The sequence below is a fragment of the Lates calcarifer genome, linkage group LG18 (genome assembly GCF_001640805.2).
Source record: "Lates calcarifer isolate ASB-BC8 linkage group LG18, TLL_Latcal_v3, whole genome shotgun sequence".
NCBI classification, from domain to species: Eukaryota; Metazoa; Chordata; class Actinopteri; family Centropomidae; genus Lates; species Lates calcarifer.
The window spans coordinates 10,670,410-10,688,751 of NC_066850.1; the positions used below are offsets into that span (position 1 = coordinate 10,670,410).

Consider the following 18,342-nt stretch of genomic DNA (forward strand, 5'->3'; position numbering starts at 1 on the left):
AATAGGACTGGCTGATTTCATTGATCTACTTTTTACTATTTTGTTAATGATGGGGTTTTTAAAAGTTATTTAGACATGCTTTATCAACTGCTGTAAAACCATAACTAGAGCTGTATTCAGATCATTGACTTTAGCACAGGTCCTGAAGTGAGAATCAAATTTTATTTATTTTGATTTTACAGGCTATTGATCAGCTTCACTATAAATGTGTCAGTGTTAGCCAAAAGGCAAATTTTCTGCCCTTGTTCAATCACATTAGCCATCAAAACAACAATGAAACAAACAAAACGTGCAGTGATGACAGGAAGAGGCAGCTGAATAAGGGATGAAAGTAAAAAGTCTGACATGTACAATTCAAGCCCCTAATACAAAACAAAAACATGTTAAGCAAACACAATTTACTCAAGTGAAAGTGCAGAAATATTAGCTACAAAATGTACTTAAAGAATCCAGAGTACTCTAAATGGTTACTGTTATTGGATCGTTATTATTGGTGCAACATGCAAGCAGCAGTTTAATATTGTAGTAAGTCGAGTTGAAGCAAAGCTACTTTATGTATTGTTGGATAGTTTAATGTATCACAATACACCACATCCTACTAGCACCAATTTAATGGAGTAGAAGTTTGCAGTAGCATAAAAACACTCAAAAAGTACCTAAAGAATTATACTTCTTCCACTGTAATTTTGCATAAGAATATTCATAGATCAGAAAGTGGTCAGTGGGAAAACATTGAAGACAGGACCAGAGGATGAAATCCAAGATTAGAAATATTTATTTATTTCATTAAAACATTTCATGCATATACAAAGCATTTACAGTAATTTAGCCAAGCAAAATGAAAGCTTTCATGTTCTCTCAATACACTTTTAGGTTCAAAAAGCACAGAAAAATCTGATTAATGCAATGGTTTTTCATTACAGTAAAGCAAAATTATGTGTGTACATATTTGGTTTTAAATTCATTAAAGTAACATAGGATACGGTGAAAAACATGTACGTTTCTACTCTAATAATGCTGACAGTAACATTTTAGCTGTTCCAGGCACAGTCCCTATTATCCTACATAAGTAATAGGCTACACTTAACTAAAAATACATAGAGAACTTTTCCTACTAATTGGATTACAGTAATATTGTCATTATCTTACCTGCATATTTGTTTTAATACATACAAAGCTAATTTGCAAGCATGCTAAGCATAACTGTAAGAGGCCAGCAGTCTAATAAATGAACAACTCTTTCAATGAAAAGAAAAGGCAATCAGAAGTGCTTCAACTCAGGTTACATGTGTAGTTACGCCAGTTTCCGCAGGGCTTCACACAGTTTCCCCATTTCACCTAAAAGAAAAGAAAAAACGAAATCAAATCAAAAGAAGTTCAGCCTCAACTCACATGTTTTTATGAATCAACAGGCACTAAATCTTGTCTTCATAGTGATTATTTGACTCATTGATAAAATTAAAAAATCTAATAACATTGTGTATTTTATTGCATAATATGAGCATAGACCTTTAAGTCAGTAGTTCCAAAGAGCTCTAGGGATGTCAAGATAAATGTGGGAGATTGCAAGATGATCAAAAGGACAAGAAGGCAAAAATAAAACATTTACTCTTCAGAAAAATTGCCTGAAATAAAGCACACCTCTCCTAAAGTCAGAAGAAATTAAAAAGAAATGAAATAACTGCATTTACACTCAGTGATAGTCTTGTTTAAACCTTTACAATAGGTCAAACCCCATGGGGAAATTTAATCTTTACTACCAAAAAAAAAAGAAAAGATTTCTTTGTTTTTCTCAGTTGATACAGTTTTATGTCGCTGTAAATAAGTGCTATGCTGAAAACCTGACCCACAAAATGGGAGTGTGAATAGCTGATGCTACTGCTTGGTTATAACCTATAAACATACGGAACCATTCATGATGAGTCATTGCTTCATTTTAAGGGATCATCAAAAAAAAAACAAAAAAAAAAACAACTGCTTCAAAAATTGAGAATATATATAGCTGATAGCTGATGTAAGTGTGATACATACTACCAATAGTGTCAGCCAGGTTCCTGAGCTGCTGGGTGTTATCCAGCACTTCAACACTCTGGGTGTAAGGGTTGTAGCGCACTGTGAAAGGTCTGGGGATGGTGCCTGCAAATTTTCTGCAGACAAAAGACAAGTTTAGTGTGCAACCTTTAGTTATGGTACATATATACTTAAAAATGAGTTTTAAAATAACAATTTCTTACCTCACTTTCTCTTTGGCATCCTCAAAGCTCTCAGCCACAAAGTAAACAGGCTGGTACTCTGTGATTGGGTATTTCTGGAGGCTGGTCTTTTCTGGGTCAAAGGGCATGAGTTTGGGCTTCTCTGTCAAGGAGTACTGAAAGAAAACAGTGTAAGAAAGAATATATTTAATGTTACTTTTTTACTGCACAGATTTCATTTTCTCCCGTCATGGCCGTCTGTACACAGGAAGTGCAGCATGATTCAGGGCTCGGCTTTTCTGTTGTTGTGATGTGGCAGAGTGCACATCCTCTGCTGACAGCGGCTGATGTAACTTGTGACCTGGATGGAAAGCTGTTAATCCTCTCTCTCTCTCTCTCTCTCTCTCAGCCGCCACTTACCCAATGAAGCACTTAACCCACACCCCGCTGGGGTGGCAGGCCGACTCCCCCACTGACACATTAAACCTGAATCTGACTGGACCACTAACCCACTGCCTGTGCTGCCGCTGTTGAATGCATGTAACATATGTTATAACAACTGATAGGGGGTCAGCAGGAGGTGGGCAGCCCGAAAATTGTAATCTTGCCTTGCTTACAGTGATGTACAGGTTGTTTTCTTGGAGCCAGTGACTCAAACACTTGAGTCAGCTCCACTCACCCCTTACCTGCAGCTCTCCAAATGATGAAAGCAAGCCAGCTCCATAAGCTTTGATCTCTGAGCCCTGCTTACACAGGCCAAACTCCACAGTGAACCAGTACACCTGAGAACATGCAGAAGATTCATAAAAATGTGATTTATACAACAAACACAAGCAAGAATTCAAAAAACAGTGGAGGGTTGATCAACAGACTCTACTAGAATCCTAAAACCCAGAGATTTTTGAGGAGATTTAAAGGGTCAGTTCATCGCATATAGTTTTTTGGTTTTTTGTGCTTAGGTTTTGATACATCTGTTTCTGATATTACTGAAATTGACAGGTTAAATTAAAAGACTGAACATCTGTTTCATACAGAAACAAGAAAAACACAGTACTCACAGTAGCAAGTTTCTCAATGTACTCATCAGGGGCACCAAGGGAGGCAAGTCCAATTTCCTGTACAGAACAGAATAAAAGCAAATAGATTAGAAAACAAAAAGTTAGAGAAGGTCATGTGTTACATAGATCTACAGGAGACTTACTTGTGAGAACTGGGCAAAACTAGGGTCGGCAAACAGAGGAACATGTCCCAGGAGCTCATGGCAGATATCCCTGTGTTATAAACAAAAATGACTCTTCGACATTATATAAGTTACATGTTTTTCCTTCTTTCACAGATTGAATTTAGACACCAGAAACTCACGGCTCAGGCGTGTATGTGGGCTTGGAACCATGACGGATGTACTGCGTGGAATGAAAGACACGGAAGGCGAGTCCAGCCAGGAAGTCACGGGACGAGAGCAGGCCGGCCACCGGGCGGAGCCGGAAACCTGTGCACGCTGCAGGAGAGGGGAGAAATGAGGGTGAGTGTTTGGTTGTGTTGATTAGAGAGGAGAGAGAGGGAGGGAGGGAGGAAGAGGAAGTAGGGTGTTTGAATCAGTTCTGGCCTCCTACTTTCTCACAGAGAGGGTTTCCAAACTCGAATGCATAAGGAGGTGTTTCAGATATGTGTATGATGTAAGAACTGGATGACTCAGGTAAAAGGAACATGATAATAAAAGCAGAGGAAAATGTTTTTTATAATAATGTAATATGTTTATCTTATACCCCTTTAGACCTATGTAATACTCAAAACAGAAAAAGAAAACATACGAACAAACAAAAAAACTCTGGAGTTGACATAAGTGACGTAATAGATGTACCTTGTGGGACCCCAGTGACAAGACAGGACTTACACTGCAGGAAGCGGGAGACGTCCTCCAGCTGTGGGATGTTGTCCTGTCTATAGCCGCAGTATTTCTCCAGCAGGGGGAAGACTCGGTTGTGCTCGCGGCAGGCGTGAGTCGGGTACAGGGTCTTCAGCTCCTTGAACACGGTGCCCCATGTGGCCCTCTCATCCTCTGTGTACTCCACTCTAGGGATGGTTTGGCCACTGGGACAAAGACATGAGGTTATCATCATCTTGTTGAGTTTAGTATTAAGACCTTCTAGGGACAAATATGACCTTTTAATGGAATATTTATGTACATGTATATTATGTATATTTGCTCTTGCTATTGCTCTTGATATTTGCTATATTAATTCCTGTATCCTTTCCATTGTTATGTGCTGCTTATACAGTATCAATATTCTTAGTAGCAGGTCCACAGGTTACAAAATTAACTAATTATTGTCTATTTAGTAATGATTTTTTTCATGGATCTGGTTCATAAGCAGTTGTTAAATTTAAGAGAGAAAAACTAAAATTTTGTTTGATAGATTCATTTAAAATCTAAGCAAATATTTATTTACTGTTTATTATTACATCATTCTCCATTTTTGTTTAATTGTATGTTTGCTTATAGCCTTCTCCACTTCTATCTAAATGTTTCAATGTTCAACTATATTGTGGTGCACTTTTCTAGGCTAGTAATTGGAAATTTCCTAATTGAGAGTGTGTTAACACTGTCCAATTTTCCCTACAATTAGTAACACAATACAAAAAAACCTTTCAAGTACTGTACAATTTCTTTTGTGGAATAATTGGACAATTATGTGACCTTTAAAATTCAGTTTACAGTAATTGATCACTTCTTACATTACTGGAATCAGTCAAGTTCTTCATCCTTCTATGCCACACTCAATGGACTGCACAAGCCTGACTTGGTTCATTATTTGTCGCTATGTATATGTGATTCACCTCAGTGGGCATTTCACTGGGCTTGCTGCTCTTTGTAGTGGTTCTGAGTAATACTTTTCAATTACACACACAAAGACCAAGGTCCTTTAAGTCCACCACTTGCTCCCTGTCATTTGTCCCCATTTTTGTTTTGATTCAGCCAGAACAGCTGCTAAAATATTTTAAAAAATTCCTATGTAACTTTTCTCTATACTGGGAAAGCGAAAAGGTGTGGAGATTATGAATAGAGATTTTAAGGCTAGTTACTGTCTGTAGTTGTAGGCGATGTCAGCAAACTCCTTCCTGCGGGCTCTGTACACTGGATCTGTGAAGCCCTTAACACACACACACATACACAAACACAAATGAAAGCCATGTTAGATCTCATGATCGCAGCCTGGCCACTCTCAGCTAAATCAAAGAGTGGAAATCCTCTGCTAGGGCTAAACCCTGTGGCCTTTGACAGCATTATGCACTCCGTCTCTAATAGGAGCTTGCAAATACATATTCAAATGAAGCCTTTGTAGAGTGTTTTTCAGCTTATGATGAATACATTTTGCTTTAATGGCGGTGGCAAAAGGGAGCAATTATCTATAATTATAGGGGCTCAATTAAAGCAATGACATCAATTTGTGTGTCTAGATAGTTTCCATTAGAATAGACTTGCAGAGTGCAGGCCTGTCATCTCCGCAGCCCTGTCTTTCATAAGACATGTGGGCGTGAGTGGACACGTATTCACACATATTCACACACACACACATATGCAGAGGCAGGATGTAGCACACAGACAGTGATGGATGAGTCAGTCCTCACCGGGTGATCCGCATCCAGCTCCGAGCCGTAACTGAGGATCTGGTTGGCAAAGCGGTCCAAGTCCTGGATGTCATTTGGGAACCATGGCACTGGAGGATAATAACAGTTATTAAACACTGATAATTTATGTTTTTATTCAACATGCATTTATTCAGGTCAAATCAATTAAGGATTCATTCCATGAACACTGGCCAGAGGAAGGAGAATTTAGAATGTTAGTAAAAATAATATATTGTATTTATAGGTGTATGTATAAATAGTTTGTTACTTTATCTTTTTATGAGCCCTTTAATGTAATGGTTAGTCAATTAGTCAACAGAAAATGAAGGATTTGATGCTTCTCTGTTTTCTATCACTGTACATTGAATAATTTGGGTTTTGGATTGTTGGTCAAACAAAACAATTAATTCATTAATTGACAATGAGAACAACTTTTAGTTACAGCCTGTATATGATGTGTGTGATTTCTGATGAATTGATATTGATAATGTCTGATCTTTTGCTCATAGGATTTTTTTTCAGTGCCATGGCATTTTGACACTCAACAGAACTGTACACGACAGGCATCTGCTAGTTCATATGGATTTATGACCCTCAAAAAAAACACTGGGGCCCAATCATTAATCTACATTTGTGCAGTGTGGTCTACCCTGAGGCTCCTGGAAGACAATAGGCCCCTGCCAGGCTCCTCTATAAACAGGCTGTCTCCAAAACCGGCCATAAATATCCCATCGTCCACTTGACCCTGACCAGTAGACCTCTGTGTCTCTGTGAGGGTCAAAGGAGGATCCATGGTGGCCCTGTCTGTCTCAGCCTGCCATGACCTTGGCATGTTCTCCCTCCCTGGTGTTAGTCTGGGGCTGAGACACAGAGCTCCTCTGTTCATGCCAGGCCTGTTGGTCCTCAGTAGCTAAACTAATGTCATTCTGGAAACAACTAATAAAGGGATCTAGATGTGGGCGATGGGCCATCAGTCTCATCGGCGACGCTAGCTGTCCATTACTCAGTCTGGCTGGGGGGACGGGGGTTCATAAACCACCGCCCATCACTGTGCTCATAAATGACAAATTTCAGCTGTGTGTGGCTCTGGGGATGGCGGCAATGTCGGTCCACCACTTTCCCCCAGACTGAAATGCCTTAACAACTATATCTGCTAAACATGTTAGCATTGTCATTGTTCGTATGTTAGTGTGCTATTTTTAGCATTTGGCTCAGAGCACTAACGTGCTTAAGTACAGCTTCACTGAGCTGTTAGCATGTCTACAGTTTGGCGTAGTTAGAAATATATATCAGTGACAGTGAGGTGTATAATAAATTGAATTTCAATACGTCTTAAAATTTTAGAAACAATTTGGAACCAGTTATTTTGTGACAAGAAATGATTACTTAGTCAGTATGATACATCAGATGAGATGTGGGTAAACTGTAGTCCTACATGGACCAGTTTTATTCTCATTTTATTATTTTATAGTTTGTTATGTTCAATTAAATTAATTAAACTCTCCTCACACAACATATTGAGCTTTGACATTAATACATTTAGTGTTTTTATTATTTTGAGGATGCATAGTCATCTTGTTCAGTGCACATCCTCCTCACTACAATTACACACACTGTCTAACCTGTATCCTTCTGTTTGTTGCGTGATAGCTCATGCACGTGGCCGCTGATTTGTGTACGCAGGCCGTCGATGACCTCATCCAAGGCCTGGGAGCAGGTGGAGTCCACGCTGATGAAGAACTCGTACTGGTCTTTGTTCATCCGCGATGGACGGGACTCGATGTGCGTCAGGTTGATGCCTTTGTCCTGCAGAAACAGAGGGAACAGAGGAGACTTTGGTGAGACCTGAGTTAATGTTTGTTGGTGTTTTGCAATACTTGTGTTATTTCCATATGTGTGTGTGTGTGTGTGTGTGTGTGTGTGTGTGCACATATATATATATATATATATATATATATATATATATAGTGCACATATTTTTGCTATAGTGAGTTCTGGCACTATCTTTGTTCCACCACTAGAGGGTGGTGTGAGGTTACTAAATTGATGACTATTATTTATCAGACTTATTGGAGTCCACCCTGACCTCCTATAAGAACTACCATGGACTCTTTCTCTGCAAACTGAGACTGAGCCAGACAGACAGGACGTGCATAGTGAAGGCATTCAGGACATCTTGTAACGGTTTAGTGCAAAATTGTCAAATAAATCAATGTGGCATGAACACAATACCCTTGGGAAGATTCCAGACTTTTTTTGGACATGGTTCACAAGTTCCTCTTAATGTCCAAAACACAAAGAGGCCCCGGCTCGTGTTGGAAAGCGTGCTCTTAAGGTGGTAATTACCATCAAAAATGTGTTTTTGTTTATGTAGCTTTTGGGGAGGGAGAGGGTGTATGTTGTTCTCTGTCTACTATAGGCTAAGTAAAGAGGAGGTTCCCTCCTGTTTCCCTCCATCTGGATCGCATTCGATGTTTAACAGCTTTTTTAAGGTCCATGTGGTCCTGTGTCTCCCAGGAGTGATGCAGCCTTGACCAAAGATAGAGTCCAGGTTGGCATTTGAAAGAAAAGATGACTTGCTTTTTGTGATGTGATATTATCTATTCACTATCAGCAGATTTACCGTTGCTGTCTCAACATATTATCACTTTATCAAAGGAGGAGATCTAGTCTAGATACAAATAATTACAGTAGTAAGTAATTATTACACAATTACACAAATTCATTCATTGCATTTAGCAGCAATGAACAGAAAGGTAAAGCTCTAGGATTGCAATATTTAAATTCTAATATGTTTCTGTAGTCAAGTGTAAAAAGTAATAGTTAAATAATAGTTGCCAGTTTTGGAGCCAGGTTTTGTCCTGAGAAAAAAGAAAGTTTACTGATACTGTTTTTTCTGTGCAGAAAGAGAAATATTTCAATATGTGTGCCATTGGTGGCCTGGTCCAGCTTAACATAGCCAGTCCTAAATCCTAAACCCAGCGGGATGTAGGGGTCATTTTGTCAGATTTCTGTACCCCTCTGAGCCGTCCCTCCACCACAGTGCAGGTGATATTCACCCTTCTGTCGCCCCCGCTGCGGAGCAAGGTCAAGGTCGGCCTGTGGCTCTGGCTCGTCACATGAACACCACGCTGCCATGTCACATGCTTTGCTTGAGTCTCAGACGGATAAACAGCGTGGTGGTTTTAGTGTGCGACTTTCTCGATGAAATATGGAGATTAGGCATTCACAAGATGAGAATGAACACGGTCGGTGCTGCAGCTGCTCGGCTAAATGCTAGCACATTGTCAAGCCGAGCAGTCGTTTTCAATTTGTTAGAGAACACAGGAAGAAGTTCAGAAGTTTCTCTTTAAAGCTGAGTTTTTAGGGGAATCAGCACATGTTACATAGCCTTGAGAGGAGTGTGCTGATGTTGGATGTGGAGGTCATTTGACCTGTTTCACCGAAAATCTGGAGGAGGAGAACGGAGGAGGAGGAGGGGGGGGGGTGGAGCAGGGGGAGGATCGGGAAAGTGGGAGCTCATAGGTTCAAAGAGGATCCTGATGTTTACAGCTGCATTTGGAGAACAGCTTTTGGCACATACTTGGTATCGATCATGATCTGCCCACCCACATCTCCACCCCCAGAAACTCACATGTCTGAGGAAAAGAATTTCCTCGCAGAAACTGTTTCTCTTTAATTTAAAACATTTTGTTTTTCTTGGAATGTTTTGTATGTTGGTGTCCGGCAAAATGTCTGGGAGCCATATTATTGTGTTTTGCCTGTGAGAAGAGTAAACTCAAATCTTAATAGGACATCACTGATTAAACAATGGAGGTGCTGCCAACCAGTGTTTACTTTGATCCTTCATTCAGTCACGTACACACAGGCAGTTTAGATCGATTCGAGAGAATTAAAAAAACATTACGCACATTGATACATTGACCTTCTTGTGCTCCTAAAGTCAAATTAGCCATTACATAAGAAATTTCACTTAAATTACCTTACAGAAGTATTTGTAAGAAGGAGGCTGAGGTGAGTGGATCAAAGAGCCACCTGTCATGTTTGCACACGACTGATACAAATATCTGAGATAAGCTGTTTGTTTAGTTTTCTTCTTTAAAGGGTCAGAGAAGGATATGAAAACTCTACCAAAACAACTACAGATAGTCATAGACATAACCTGCTTTCCTTTTTTTTGCCCAAACACTGTTAGAACTTAATGTGGTAACTTAAAATCATGTACTAGATCTTATGATGCTGTAATATATTAATATCTAAAGAATTTCAAATCAAAAATATTTTCTCTTAATGTTGCTTGGTTTGTTTAATGTTAATCAATAACTTCATGTACTTGAAAGACCTGAGGAAGCTTGATCCACTCATCGTATCTGTCCGTCTGGATCAGACCATTCCTGTTACAAAGAAATGGTTTGGACATTTTGAGAAATATTTTAATTTAATTTAATTTATTTATTTTGCAGTCATTTAACAGAGGTTAGAGGTACTTGTAGTCAGATTTTATTTCCTTTGGACAGAGCTACACTGGCAGTTGTACAGGCAGTTGTACAGTTTTGAAGATAACTAGCTGCTGGCTGTAGCCCAAAAATGTTTAACTATTCCTTTGAAGCAAAATTATGTAACTATTTTACCTTAAAACAACAGCATAAGAATAATTTTGATTGTACATTTATTTGTAATAGGTCATTTCCACTCTGCGCCCTGAATGCCTGTTCTTGCCCTATGTAACTCAGCGTTCTTCTCTGATTTCTAGACAGGAAACTTTGAAAATATCAAGAATTATGAACAGAGTTTGGTGTGTTTGTTACAGCGACAGCACTTCCTGCTCCATTATTATTATTATTATTATCACTCATGGCTGCAGAGGGTGTTGTTGCTTATCAAAGTTACATTGTGTTGCTTTAAACATGCAGTCTAATTGTTCTCTTGCAAGCTCTTTCATAATTGGAAAATGGATCTTTCATGGATTCCTCTGACTCATGCATTTCAAAGCTGCCTTATAAAACAACAAAGATATTTTTTGAGGTTACATTTACACTCAATTTTAGCCACTTGAGGAAAACTTGAAAATGTGTTTTCAACCACAGACTAGTTAATTTTACCCCCTGTAGACTAAACCACCCCATCACTAAATTAACATTCCTGCGTTCTCTGGTTGGTTGTTTACTGAGGGGGAGCCTTCTTGTAATTTTGCTCTCAGCATCCTGAAGAAATGCAGTCTGCACCATACCACCCTGGGCCAATTCAGACCAAGTTCTCTTGTGATATGATACCTTGCAGCTTATGTCATAGTCTGAGAGGAAGAGATAGATAAATAGATAGGGCGAGGGCATTAAAGTTTTACTATGTATAGGCTCAGGGGATGACTAATGATAGATGACAAAGACTGTTATCACTGCTCATGATGGTCACTAGGACAGAGCATAGAAACTCACTGCTGGGGTGACTGGGTGCATGTTTATGTGCTGTCAGCAGAGACATTAGGTTTTACCTCAAAGAGCCGCAGGGCCCTGGCCAAAGCTCCGACCTCCTCCTTCAGGGAGAAGATGCAGGAGATCACCTCTGACTTCTTGTTGGTCTCCTCCTCCAGGTACATGGAGCCCCTTCTCCTCTGTTGAGAAGAAGATATTTAAGCTAAAGACACAAGGCTTTTAAAAGCAGAGCTGTACTCAAGTTTATGGAGTTTTATATGTGTGTTATACTTTTTAAATACAAGCAGCATCCTGGGGGAGCAGCTTATATCACTATTATTACAGAGGTCAGCAAAAGAGAGGGAGGGATACTACATTTTTATAGGTAAGCTTGTTCTCCTTGTGATCTTTTGATGAAAACCATGTGTTTTCAACCTGAGCCCTGGCTGCTACTTGGGCATCATCATCTACCTAACTCTAACAAACCCACACAAAGCTTTCAAAACCCCACGTCTTAGTTAAGGGGATGTGTAAATCTGAGATATTTTTATCATTATGTTGCTGTTTGGGTTTGGGTTGAAGTGCAGCGACATGTGAGAGAAAATGCATGACATCTGGTTGAAAGCTGTGACATCCTGCGCTGTGTGTCTGATCATAAAGCTTTGAAACCTTCACATCTTTAACCTTTAGACACTGACCCCCACAGTAGCAGTGCAATGACCACATGCTCCACACATCAGAGGATTTTTAACAAATGTGAGGAAGAACATTAGCACCTTCAAATAAAAGTTTCTGCACGTGTGTAACAGAGAAGCCGAATATCTTACAGATGAAGAAATTCCTGCACAGTCCTGGCAGTTATTCAGTACAGTGAAAGCATTTCTTCATCATCAAAACAAGAGGGTTTTTATTATGGCTCAGACAAATGATTATTTCCACAACAGATTAATCTTTAGTAAACGTTTTCTCCATGAAATGTAAGAAAATAAATAAAAGTACTTGTCACACTTTCCCAAAAGCCAAAAATACAGTCTTCAGATTCCTTGTTGTGTCAAACTAATGGAAAAGCAAATATGTTGAATTTATGACCACATTAGACAAAACAAAGGCAAGAATGCCTCATTATTTGAGAATCTGGAGCTAAGTGATGTTTGGCATTTTTGATCGAGTTAATCGATTAATGGACTACTTATTTCATCTCAAACTTTTATGACCATGAGGATGTTATTTATATTCAGTCTGTACAAATGCCTGTATACATGGGGCCTTTTTTTTTTTTTTTTTTTGGTTTGTTTTGCTCTATTCACTGAGGCAGCCTTGCAGTTTGCTGCTGCTTTGTCTGCTGTTGTACCTGGAATATTCCAGCCATGACTGGCTCTGTTACTGGCTCTGTTACTGTAACTGCATTCAAAACAAACTGATCTCAATTAGTAGATGAAAGATTATATGCAAATATTTGCTATTATCTGCTTCAAAAGAACCTGTCCTGACAAAGGAACACAAATAAGATGAGGAATTTGTTCCTGAAAGTAAAAAACAAATTAAATGCAAAGGCATTTTAAATGAATGTAGCAGATATTATAACATGTCCAGAGACAGAAATCAGTTTTACCCCTGTGCCTCGGTCGTCTGTCTCTGCCTCGTGGCTTCCATTGACTCTCTTGTATGCAGCGTCCATCTCCTCGCTCTTCAGGTAAACAATCTGAGTGTGTGCTGATGCTGAACTGTGAGTTTAGCTGAAGTTTCTGTCTATATAACCTCTCCGGTTTAACGCAAAGTCACGTGACACAACACACACACCCCCCACCCCCCTCCTGCATCGGCCTGTCACGGGACGGTTGTTGTGAAACGGAATTACAATGGCACATCTGGTTCTTGTTGTCCACCGCTGGTTTGAGGTTGCCGCTGGGTATGCTATGCGGACTTTCTGCTGGAACATTTTGTGATTTAACCATCACCGCTGCAGCTGCTGCCATGATACCTGTCTGCGTTTGTGCGCCTGTGCAGCCTGACCTACCTGACTACAGGTGGAATTAACACCGGAACAGTCGCTAAACACTTTTCTATTCGTTGGATTAAAAGAAAAAAAAAAAAAAAGAAAAATTGTGGATGGCCATTTTCACAGATCATCTTACGGGACTTAAGAGGGCTCCGTGGAAAACCATAAAGGGATTTACTAGACCAGAGGAGTTAATTAGTTAATACTTTGCAATACGAAAAAGATTTTAAAAAGCATTCACACCATCATCAAACTCAGAGAAACCATAGCCTAATTATAGGTTTATATTTAAAATGTGACAAATCTGAACAGAAGTAGAGAATCTACCTGATTTTTTGGTGGCTTATCATAAATATCTTTAGTATATTTAAGTTTCACCAGGGGAATGAAACTTACTGACCTAACCCACTTATCATTTTCCTTTGTGTCATACCTGACACTATGACCTACCAGTAAAAAGACATCATCCTGATTAGCTTAGCATAATAAATAACACCAGTAACAAATAACATCCACACTTGTGTGAATATAAACTGTAGATGCAATCACACTAAAGAAGATCTTATGAACTTGCTGAGCCTGATTCCAGCAGTTTGAGCTGCTGACTATCACTCAGTTAGAGAGATCGCACCTGCTCACCAGAGTTACACAGCAAGAACAGGTGTTCAGGGTGGTGTCAAATCAGTGAATCATCAAAGTAATTCTGAAACTGTTACTTTAAGGTAAAATAGTTAAATAATGTTGCTTTAACAAGACTTTGGCATAAACAAGCTTTCTCAAAATTATTCAAAAAACAACTCTTGCAACCACAACAACAATTTTAAAACAAGTTTTAATAAGATTTTTTTTGTTTAATTGATTGGTGGAGAGGGGCAGCTGTTTCAGCAACTTCTGCCACTTTATGTGTATGATACCTGGGAAAGTTCTGGAAACTATTGAAGAGCACTCTGGCTCTTTAGGCTGTGAATTTACCGGTTTGTACCACAAGGTGTGGCCAAACTCCACTGTGATCAAGGTGGTTTCAGCGGTTTCCAGTCTGCAGTGTGCCTTAGATGGAAATTCTGAACTCTAAGCTTTTTAGCAGCTTCTCTCATGCATGATTATCCTCAGATTCCTTGGATGGTTTAAAGAAATATTCAGAGAGTGTCAGGCGATTGCACACAGATCCACAGTTGGTGACACCTCAGCTTCAGTAGGGGCATCCAGCTTCTGGTAGGGGTTAGTGGTTCCAAACGAGTCCATATTTATTACCAAAAAAGCAAAATGACATTTATCATTTATTTGTATTGAAAGTTTCAAAATGAAAGCTGAAACATCTCTTTATTTTTTTCATCAGGAGAAGCCTGGAAACATGGCCCATGGGAGGCTTTGTGTGGCTTGAAGAACTACACCACCTGTCTATGCTCTCAGGAAGGACAAGACAGTTCTTACCTGGAACCCTGGTCCCAACAAAACCTTTGTTTCACAGGTAGGTGATGGGGCTCTGTCAGCTGGTTTAGAGCACAGAGATGAAAGCCCTAACACAGTTTTTTTTATAAAAGAAAGAAATTAATTGAGATGGTTGATGAATTAAGATGGTCTTATGGAGACTGTAGACTTTATTATGTAAGTACTGTTTATAAAATTGCATAATTAAGAAGTAATAGTAGTCTTTAATTTGATTTGATTTTCAAGAAATTAGATTTAAAGTAAATTCAGTTTTTGGTAGTTTTATAAATAAAAAAACAATAAAAAAGACATGAGCAACATAATGTAAAAAAAAAAAAAAAAACATACGGATAAATAAAAATACAGGAACACCCTCTGTTAAAACCTGAGGCCTGTACTATGAAGGGAGTTTAACCTACTCTGGTTTCACTCAGGATTATCAAGGGAAGTCAGGGTTGACAAACTCCTGGTTCCCTGGAAAGCTGAACCTGGCAGCAAGTTATGATAAAATATAAAGGCAACCTATACAGTGGTATGCAAATAATGTTACAAATTAAAATAACTGAAATTGGAAATTTAGAAACTAGAGCATAACAACCTTAATAGTACAGGCCTCTGCTCCCATCATCACACCTGATGTTGAGGGGATCCACAGGTGCCACATGAGGGCAGTGCAGGTCTGATAATATTTAGAGAACACAACCAATCCAGCACACAGAGCAGCACTTAAACAATCAAGTTGTTTGCCAGTTGAGAAAAAATGTTCAAGCAGTATTAACCTTCTGGATGACCCAAACGTTCTTCTACAAATTACCTCATGACAGAAACTTATTGTAGCTTATGCCATGCCATGTTATGGTTGATAAGTTTGTGGCCAGAGGTAGAAAGAGATGCACTTGCACTTCAAGTCTTTGACTGATCACGTAGAAAGTTACGTAGAAAGTTTGAAGTTACTGACACTAACAGGTATTTCTGTTTCACGCTTAAAATATATAACATTACAAATTTAATAAACAACATACAGATACAGAGACAAATACATTATGCAGCATATCATTCTGGATGAATGTTGCTCCATGTCTGCTGGAGGTAACTGTTTCCCATGTCAACTTTCTAAAGTAATAATATGTCAGTGTTGCATTTACAGCTTGTTCCTCTGCCCCAAGTTACCAAAATATTATTACTGCTTTCAACCAAATCATAAATTTTGCACTGCTAGCATAACTGAAGTGCACATAAACATACAGTAGAAACCACCTCTTTTTCTGCTATTACAGACTCACAGTGGGCCTCTGTGTGTGTCGTCTCGTCTGTATTTTTCAGATGGACCCATCTGGGACGTGATGTCATATAAAACTCCCAGGGTTCCTCCATGTCCTCCTCACATTGTACAGTGGATGGAGAGCTCCCCACTGCGTCATTTACTGTCATTAATGGTGATGGAGACAATTGCTCATTTATCACAAGAAGTGGTGCAGTGTGCTTCCACAATGGCTCTCTCCATAGGACCTCAGTCTTATTCACACACTGAAGGTCCATTCTCACACTAATGATCAGCCAGATGCGAGTCACTTTTACTGTCTGACGGGTTCAGACTGCAAGGAATGAGCTCTTTTACATGCTGCAGCTGTCCTGGTTTAAAACAATTTTTGCTTTTGTCACGATTATGTAACTCGAGCTTTTTTCATAATTGTTGTGGAAAAAGTGCAGTTGGACGAGGAAACTGACTCCAGCACAGAGCAGCACTGTGCAGAGGAAGTAGCAGGGGTGCTTAGAGATGATAATCGGTTATAGAGTTGTGCGGTTCCTAATTGTGCTTTCATGAGACGTCGTTGATTAATAGATTAGTTGACAGACATCTTGTGAATGTTGTCCACATGTGCACTGTCCACAGGGGTGCTGAAGAATCCACTCCAGCCTTCCAGCAGCATTGTGGAGGCTCTTTTCTGAGAGAGGAAAGCAAGAGAGAGAGGGGAGGAGGAGGAGGAGGAGGAGGTGGGGATGGGGGGGCAGAGAAAAGAGAATGAAACTTTGAGGCTTTTCGGCAGTGCCTGTTGTAAAGGGGAGTGAATGAGTGTGGGGGCCGTGCAGCCAGCCACATGGGCCGTTCTCACTCGGGATAATGGAGGCCTTTCTGTGGTTCTTAACCCCCTTGTCGCACGCTGGGAACGGGCAGCCGTCCGCCCCGTCGCTGACAACAGACACGCTCAGACACGCTCACCCGCTGGATAATTGAATTTTACACCCAGGAAAGTCACCCCCTTCCTCTGGCCGGGTCCCCCGCTACACGTGGCCCTGACAGGAACTCTCCCAGGATCAACATCTCATCCAGGGAAAGAGTCCAAATTGGGCCCAGCGCCCCAGTATCCCTAGAGCCATGCAGGGGTTGCATTTAGAGATGGCAGTGTTGGTCAGTCCACTGCTTTGGCCCAGACTGAAATATCTCAACTAGTATTGTACAGACTGGCATGATATTTGGTACATCTAATTTTGTACAGGTATTCATGCCCCCTTCCTAATTTGAGCTTATTTGAGTTAACAGAAACATTAACTGTGTGCTGTAAATGCTCTTATGGGGTTCAACAGCTGTTTTATCACCTTGGCAGAATGTGCAACAGATAACAAGGAAGTGTTGTGTTACTTGCAGGTGAATGCTGTGTAATCGCTCTCTGGCTCAGCTTACAACATGAGGTAAAGATGAAGATTAGATTGGTGCGTTGTTTTCAAGAGTTTGTTTTAAGAGGGGGAGAGCTGAGGTCCCTAACTGAGGGGGATTACATGTTAATGTTGCTTGGGGGGGGGTATTGATGATGTAAATAGACAGCGATCCTGACCCTCCCTCCCTCCCTCCCTGCTTTCCCTGCCAGTGACTTTCCACCCTCAGGCTGATGATCTCGTCAGCAGGGGGACCCGGGTCACCGCCCTCCCCGGCTCTCTGACCAAACACAAAAGGTGCTTCCTCCCTGCGGGCTGTGGTCACTTTCACCTGTCACTCAGACTTTCTCTGTGTCACCCAGAGTCTGTGGAGGGCAGCTCCAGGTGAGTGTGGCTAACAGCTCCTTGACTGTAAGAAGTGTGATTGATAAAAAAAAAAAAATGGGTGGGTGGGGGGGGGTCCTGTCCTGACCAGACCAATGTAAGGGTAACAGTACACATACACACAATTGGCCCCAACCGTCTGATGGATGGAGGTTACTGTGACCTTGTGCAATCTAAGAGTAACACCTGCAGACTATTCAAGGCTAGGTTTCATTGTCTCCACCTCAGATCTAAGCCAAACCAAACCTGTAACTCAGTAGGAAAAGTTTTTCTGAATGCTAAATATGAATGTTAAATAATCAGAAATGGCAAAGTAAAATTTAGACTCAGTTAAACTGAGTAAGCTCCAAGGGATTAAATTCATTTGGAGTCCTGAAGTAAGTGGATGAATCTCTTTCTTGAGTGACCTGCTTTACTTCCTCTTCCCAGGTTTTGCTACAGTAGCCAAAGAGTTTAAAACAAACATTTTTCTTCACTCAGTAAAAACAGTTAAAAGTGTTAAACTAAACTAGCTGAACTAAGGCTCATGTTACTGTCCTGAATGTTGTTGTTCCCAAACCTTTCCACACACTGTTCTCTGACGCATTCAGGTGTATTTCACCTCCTGCGTGATTGCCTTTTAAGCTGTCCTCAGGTCTGTGTT

The 18,342-nt window shown here is 40.1% G+C and overlaps 1 protein-coding gene and 1 long non-coding RNA gene across 2 annotated transcripts; one reads left to right on the plus strand and one right to left on the minus strand.

Annotated features, from left to right (window-relative positions):
* Positions 1-752: 752 nt before the first annotated feature.
* On the minus strand, positions 753-13,011 carry pah (phenylalanine hydroxylase). The gene is made up of 13 exons (XM_018697261.2): positions 12,846-13,011; positions 11,314-11,433; positions 7,445-7,628; positions 5,823-5,911; positions 5,277-5,344; positions 4,087-4,283; positions 3,555-3,690; positions 3,394-3,463; positions 3,251-3,307; positions 2,879-2,974; positions 2,235-2,368; positions 2,032-2,147; positions 753-1,338 (listed from the first exon to the last, which is right to left on the minus strand). Exons 1-13 carry the CDS (start codon positions 12,909-12,911, stop codon positions 1,295-1,297), a joined length of 1,377 nt encoding a protein of 458 aa, XP_018552777.1. The 5' UTR covers positions 12,912-13,011; the 3' UTR covers positions 753-1,294.
* LOC127143563 (uncharacterized) lies at positions 7,530-17,507 on the plus strand. The gene is made up of 3 exons (XR_007815111.1): positions 7,530-7,660; positions 14,569-14,700; positions 15,984-17,507. It is a non-coding gene; the product is annotated as an uncharacterized LOC127143563 (long non-coding RNA).
* Positions 17,508-18,342: the final 835 nt, after the last annotated feature.